Raw genomic sequence first — 7450 nt, 5'->3', positions numbered from 1 at the left:
GATTATCTATTACCAAAGAAGTTCTTGATTAGAACTGATAATACTCAAATTAAAGCATTTTTGAAAAATAATGTTGATCTATCTATTGCCAATAGATATATTATTAGGATACAAATTTGGTTTTCATATTTCAAATTTGATATTGAATATATAAAAGGTAAAACTAACTTTCTTCCTAATTATCTTAGCAGGGATGGAGCTAGAACAATTAAGGACGAAAGTCCAAATACCTGAGATAAAAGTTTCCTATTTGGAAACACAAATTCAAAATATCCAAGATAGCCTTCGAGGAAAAAATATAGCCCTTGAGGCAGAAGTTACTTGTACCAAATCTAGTATCCCTTTGCAGGGACTTGTAAATACTAGTGCTCTCCCCGAGGATAAAGGGAAAAAAAAGAAGGTAATAGGAACCCCTTCATAGGGAAAACTTGAACCTATTACTGGTAATAAAGATATTTAAGATATCAAAAGAGAAGGTAGCTCTTCACAGAGCCAAACTCAATCTAAACTTTCTATTGAAAGGATAGATCCAAAAGATATTGTCAAGATATGCCATGAAACAAAATTCTCAGAAAAGATAACCATGAAGAAGTAACACTCTTTATTGTTATTTTCAATATTTTATCAGATTGGTATCTGGAGATTGGAAAGTGGGTGAAAACTCTCCACTATTCAAAATACAACAAGATAAATTTTTATCCAGGAGCACCAGCCAACTAGGTACGAAATTGTTTTGAGATAGAAAATATACTTTGTATATATCCTAGCAAAGATCTTAAAGAGATAGCTCAGCTTCCAGCCAACATCAGGAAAGCTGTTAAAACATATACTGAAGTCGTCAAGACAACAAATATATATATCAGATTCCATTCAGCAACCATGGAATGGGATCCCATTTTTGAATATATGCATCCATCGTTCCATGTGATAAAAATGGGACTTACAAATCAACATATTTTACCAACCAATCAAAAGGTTGTCAAAATGAATATCAAGATATTCTAAAGATGATGCCCTACAGAAGAGCAAAAGGGTATAAAGAGATATTTGAACATGTAACTCAGATAATTATTGAGAAAGAAAAAATATAGGTTTATCCATCTGAAGATCATATTATCTATTCCAATGGAAGGATGGCCACCAAAGAAGAAGATATTTGTTATCTCGATCATTTATTATCTGCAATTATTTCTAACCAAGTGATGGATCAGAAGATATGGCTAAAGAACTATGCAAATTACTCTGAAATTACAGTGATCACCATTGTGAATACTGTGTTGTTGAAGATATGAGTCAAGCATCTCTTAATAGTGAAGAATTCCCAGCAGAATTCTTTGATTCGAAAATGGAAAAGTGATGGTGACAAAAGTAGCATTTTATCACTATTTAATAAAGAAATTTATTAAAGAAAAATGTGGTTACTAAAAGACAGAAGATAGTGTAAGAAAAGTCTCCATAATTGTGACTAGTCCCCACCATTTGTCACAAGTGGCAGACAAACTCAAAAGATAAGGCATATAATTTCAAAAGAAGAGGTCCATTTAGCAAGAAGATAATGGAAAATTCGGTGGAAATAAGATGGCCTAGCTACCCAACAAAGAAAGGGAAAAAACACCTGTCAAGATAAGATTCCCAAAGGCTTCTATAAAAAGAGGCAAGGAGGAAGGAAGGAAGACATCTCGAAATAACTTATCTTTTAAACACTCAGAGGAAACACATCTTAAAGAGATATCTTTTGTAATCTGGATACACCACTTGTATTCGAAAAAATATTAAATAGCTTAAAGATAGAAAAGCGTGCAATAGGTAATCACTTATGGAGTTCTAAACTTCATAAGGTGAGTACCAAAGGTATGTAAATATAGATTATAAGTATATACTACTTCAGTTTATGAATATCAAAGTAAAGTTTGTTATATTCAACAAAGTTTTCATAAAAGGATTTCGTTAAGTTTCTCATGATTCCTCGGCAGTATAGATAGAGATTTTAAAAGGATTTCAAAACATCGATTTTGAATGGATGTTAGCCATGCCAAAGTACCCGTCTTTGAAGAATGGTTTAGGGGGAAAATGCAATTTTCTAACAAAATTATAGCACCTTGTGTGTTAGTTATCTTTTAAAATTTCGTTCCAAGTAGGAACTTGATTCTGAAAAGAGTTTGGATAGAGGTGGAAACAGAGACTCTAAATAATGTGAGATAGCGTCTGTGGAAACACGGCTAATTCTCTAGAGTGAGAAATGCAACCTTAATTGAAAAACCTTTTGCGGAAGTAGTTGTGGACCCAAATGATTTCAAAAAATATTTTAATCTTTACTTGATTCATAAGATTGATTAAATACATGCAAAGCATCTATAAAAGCATACTGGAAGGAAAGCCTGTTTACTTTCATTTGATTACTGTAAGTTATTTACTTATTCTTACATGCTTATGATTTAATTATTCTAATGAACAATTCACAAGCATCCACATCTATTTCTAATAATGATAATAATCTCATATTATTTTTAGATGAAAAAAATGTTTCGTTTTTATTTAAATTAGCTGAAAAGTTTGAAAATATATTTCCTGTTGGCAAAGAAAAAATTGAAGAAATATATAAAGATATAGATTATAATTGTAAAAATAATATAAGATTTGATTCTGTAGGAACTAGTAAAGAGATAAGAAAGATAGAGGATATTATAACTAAACATAGAGATATACAAGAAGAAATTTCAGAAGGATTAGTTCGAGGATATATAACCAAGAAAGGTCAGCCTAAGATCTTTGAAGAACTACTAAACTACAAAGAATATTTAAAGGTGTTTGAAAGATTGAAAAATATAGATATAGGCCCTGATTAATAAAGATATAAGATATATCTTGCAAATAATTATAGTAAAGGTAAAATAGTATTTCTTATAGAAAAGGCCATTGTGGAAAATTGGATCAATTATCCAACCATTTTAAAAATTGCCCCCTGTTATAATAGGGTCAATGAACCTAGAAATCGGCCTTCGGCAATTTTTAGGGCCATTAATTATGGGCACTTTTATAGGTGATGCTCTATGTTTATGTGAGCAATTTAGTTGTGACAATAATTGAAAGTGTAACTCTTCTTTTTCTGATATATCGAAAGTTTGATACTTATTGCTTATACACACTTATATTTATATATTCATAGGCACATATATACACAATGAAGAAAAAGGACATAGGATTCATTTGACAGGATTTATGTTGTTGCTCATAATTCTTGTTACAAAGTTTCAAGAGAAAACTATGTTAAAATTAATTTTTTTCCTAAAATTCTTCTAGTTGAATAAAATACTTTCAAAAATTTATCTGAATATGTTCAAAAATATTTTTCTCAATCCCATAAACATCTTTTGACTTTTCAGAAGCCTGTCAAATGGACTCATATATAATGTTCTTGAAAGGGGACTATATATGACATGTGCATGCATGCGTTTGACATATTCTCCTCATAATGCCATAAATATATTTTATTTTATTTTTTGAATCTTGATCCATAATCATAAAATCGATTATACTTTATTAGCCTCATAATATCATAAAGTAACTTGCTATATTTCTATGGAATAGCATTAACATGTGTGTTATCAATATCATCACATAAAATTCTATCCCCATTAGTATTGAGTTGTTGAGTCAGTAGATGCGATTTAATCTTGATATGGAAAAGGAAAGGTCCCTTGTGGATAAATCCAATTTCCTTCTCCATCTCATAATCAACATATGCCTCCTCGAAAGCTACACTAGAAAGCAGTGTACATAAATGGACCACTATGTGTGTGTAACTTAACTATCCTTTATATTGAAGATTCCTTCTAATATCTTAAAGTCCTAGTTACACCATTGATTAGATGAACATGATAAGAGTTAGGGCCTCTTTGGCATAACTTTTGATTTTGTTTTTGCTTAATGTATAGAAGAGTTTTTGCACGAAGTTATCTTAATTTTTGTTTGAAACTAATCATATTCTAGAGTGCTTTTACAGAAAGTTATATTAGACCAACTTCCTCAAAACATTCTTCTAACTATAAGAAGCAATTTCATTAAATTAGTCAAACAAGTCTAAAAATATCCTTTGAATCTTAAAAACTCAATTTAACTTTTCATAAGTCATGACAAATGGACCTTTAGTTTCTTCACAACTCATCTAGAGACAAGCTCCCTGTACGAGTGTGGTTAGCTGCTTAATAAAGAAGCCAAAGAACTTTTTGATGAAGCTTAACTTCGATTTAATTGAAAACCCATTTAATGAATATTTCTTGTTTTTCAACATTTGGCCTTTGTTTGAGTCCCATTATTTGGTAAAGAATGTATTTTGGAATAATAGTTTGATAGAGAATAATTGGTTAAAAAATAACAAAATAAAAAATTGAATTTGTGTATAATATTATTTTATTGAAAAATGTGTGGTTGAAAAGAATAAATAGAAAAATGTATTTTGAAAGGAATGAGAATCAAAAGGAGGCTTGATTAAGCCCCTATTTGACCATCATTATTTGGTTAATACAAAGTTTTTAATATTGAATTTTTGGATAATGTATGTTTAAAAAGTAGAGAAAAGATTTGAGTTTACAAGCATGATATTTTATTATGTGAATATATGGTTGAAAATGAATATATAGAATAACGAATTTTGAAATAATGGTTGTCAAACAGGGGCTAAAAAACAAAAATGCCCACTTGAGAGAGTATGTTGAAGTTATAATATATATAACTAAAAAATTCACATAGTTAAACATGTAAAGATCATACTAGAGAAACCCTAAAATAAAAGCAAATTGAGATGAAACATATATAAACCTCTAATACTCAGTCCCTCTTTGAGCTTCATTTTTTAAAACTCATTTGTTTTAAATTTGGTTTTCACCACATATTCTTTTAATAAAATTTTTGTACTTAAATTCAAGTTTTTTTTCCTTACATTTTAATAACACGTTTTATTTTATTTTTTCTTCTTATGAAATTTATTCTAAAAAAGGTATGGCTCAAAACATGTGCTAATTACCATCAAAGAATAAGTAGCCGTACCAAGGACACATCTCCGTATGCATAGATTCGTTATCGTGCAACATTTTTTTTTTCTATGCAGTGTGGCACATCAATCACACTCTAAAAGATGATAAATTGCAAGTGAAAATTTTTTCTACAAAGAACCAAAATATCCTACAAAAAGACATTCTTAGTTCCTCTAATCAAATGTTATCCTTTTCAGATAAAACACAACCCAATCCAACATCCCCACCCATCAATCCTATATAAATATCCCATCAAATCTTCATTTTTCAACATCCACTGCAGCCTTAAAAATCCTTAGCTAGGTTTTCTACTTATAAGCAGAGGAAATTACTTATTTTTGTTCATCAATGGAGAGAATAAACGCAATGGTGACACAAATTCCAGTGGTGATATTCAGCAAGACTTCATGCTGCATGTGCCACACAGTCAAGACCCTCATTCGTGATTTAGGCGTTAATCCTGTGGTGTACGAGCTTGACGAAATCCCGAGTGGCGGGGAAATTGAGCTAGCTCTTTCGAGGGTTGGATGTCCCACCATGCCGACGGTGTTCATTGGTGGGAAATGTGTTGGTGGAGAATCTGAGGTCAATAGCCTTCATCTCACTGGGGCCTTAAAGCAGAAGCTCATTGAAGCTGGTGCCTTGTGGGTTTAATATGTAAATGCAAACTATATATACATGTCAAACCCTAATAATAATGCAGTTTTGTTGATTAGAGAGAGACTACTGCTGGATAATATGTTGCACATCAGCTTTTTTTTAGCGAAGCTTGTTTATGTATTTGACTAATATAATAAACTACTACTTTAAATAATTAAATGTATTGACTTTTTGAATTGATGTGTTATGGAAATAGTCAAACTGTTGACTCGTCAAAGTTACTGCAGATTTAAGTCAATTTCGTGTACATTTATCCTTTTTTGGAAGTGGTTCGAGCTTTTCATGAGAATATGAAGTGGGTTACTACAGTGTTGTAGCATTGTTGCTCAAACATTGGCTCGATGCATTTTATCTACCTTTTTTACCCCAAAAAAGTAGTGGCACTTTACATTCCTTTTTGTTTTATCTAGTTCATCGATGTTGGTGAGTTGATTTTTTTATTTTGATGGACACAACTGCTTATACAGGCTTTCTTAAACTACTAAGATTAGAGAAGAAGCAACTGAGATGGGAGATTACGAGAATTCTATACCAATTTATTAATTTTTGTAGTCATTTCTTGAGCTTCAGAGATTCATTTCCTTGAAAAACTGCAATTACGGTTCTAAACTCTACCAATTGTTGCACTTTGTTCTTCACTTTTGTTCCTAGGTACTCGTGTACCAAACCTTTTATTTTCAATCTTTTGTGATCCATAAATTGATTGTCGTCTAAATAATCTATTAAGGCTACGTAAAAAAATAATTTTACCCTTAAGCTTAAAAATATAATAACAAAAAAATAGTCATATTGCCCAACCGCATCCCTTGTAGTCCATCTCCTACCTCGTCCACATTCTCTATCCCTTTATCCTCAGAGTAATGTTATTTAGCACAATTATTTTTTTACACTAGTCTATGTAACACTAAGTATCATTAAATGAAAGATACAATCAAATGAATCACAAAATTTTACTTTTAATTTAACCTATCATATAATACTACATAAATTGGTGTTCTAGCACCGCTGATAGTAAATAGTATTATTTTAAAATTCAGCCTAAATGTATAATTAAAATTTAATGAAGAAAGTTCGAATATAAAGTCAATCAAATGCACACAACAACCTATTAAGATTTAAGACCTAGCTTTCCATCTGGTTAATATTTTCATCTTTATTCAACAAGAGAGATAACCCTTAATACAAAATCGACGAAAAATGAATTTTTTATCGATGAATTTTGATCGAGTTATAATCTAAATCCTAAAAAAAAAAAAAAAAAAAAAAAAAAAAAGGAGGTCATAAAGTGGACCTAAACAGATAATATGGGCCTTGGGCCTAGCCCAAATGTAAAGACTTCTCTACCGTTTTGGGCCCATACCAAGCTCAATTATTGGATTGAGTTTGGAACTCTAATATTGGCAAACGTGTGTGAGATGAATCAGAATCGACACAGACTGGCCCAATTTCCGAGGCAAAAGGGGGGCCCACTAGGGCCCACATAATTAATGTTTTGTTCAGATCATCAGGTCACTCACTCGGACTTATTATCGCACAACGCCCGACGGTCATCTCTCATTTCACTACGGTTACGTCTCTCCAATATAAAGGTCTATTTTTGTCAATGCCCATTTGGGTTTCATTTTTTCAATAACTCACTTTCTCAAAATTCAATTTTTTTCATATATTTTTTCATAAAATAATTGTATATATAAATTTAAAATTCTTCTTTATTATTTAACTACACACTCTTCAAAAAATTAATATTTCAAAAAGCC

At 31.0% G+C, this 7450-nt stretch overlaps 1 protein-coding gene across 1 annotated transcript; it reads left to right on the top strand.

Annotated features, from left to right (window-relative positions):
* The first annotated feature begins 5218 nt into the window (after positions 1-5218).
* LOC111379010 (monothiol glutaredoxin-S2-like) lies at positions 5219-5869 on the top strand. Its single transcript, XM_023002317.1, has one exon. The coding sequence runs from the start codon at positions 5382-5384 to the stop codon at positions 5685-5687; it is 306 nt and encodes a 101-aa protein (XP_022858085.1). The 5' UTR covers positions 5219-5381; the 3' UTR covers positions 5688-5869.
* The last annotated feature ends 1581 nt before the right edge of the window (positions 5870-7450 follow it).

The sequence above is a fragment of the Olea europaea genome, unplaced genomic scaffold (genome assembly GCF_002742605.1).
Source record: "Olea europaea var. sylvestris unplaced genomic scaffold, O_europaea_v1 scaffold1919, whole genome shotgun sequence".
NCBI classification, from domain to species: Eukaryota; Viridiplantae; Streptophyta; class Magnoliopsida; order Lamiales; family Oleaceae; genus Olea; species Olea europaea.
Note: the sequence above shows the minus strand (reverse complement) of the source record. Positions and strands in the feature narration are given on the sequence as shown.

Coding starts and splice junctions, on each gene's coding strand:
- LOC111379010 (XM_023002317.1), top strand. CDS start 5,382: ATGGAGAGAATAAACGCAATGGTGACACAAATTCCAGTGGTGATATTC.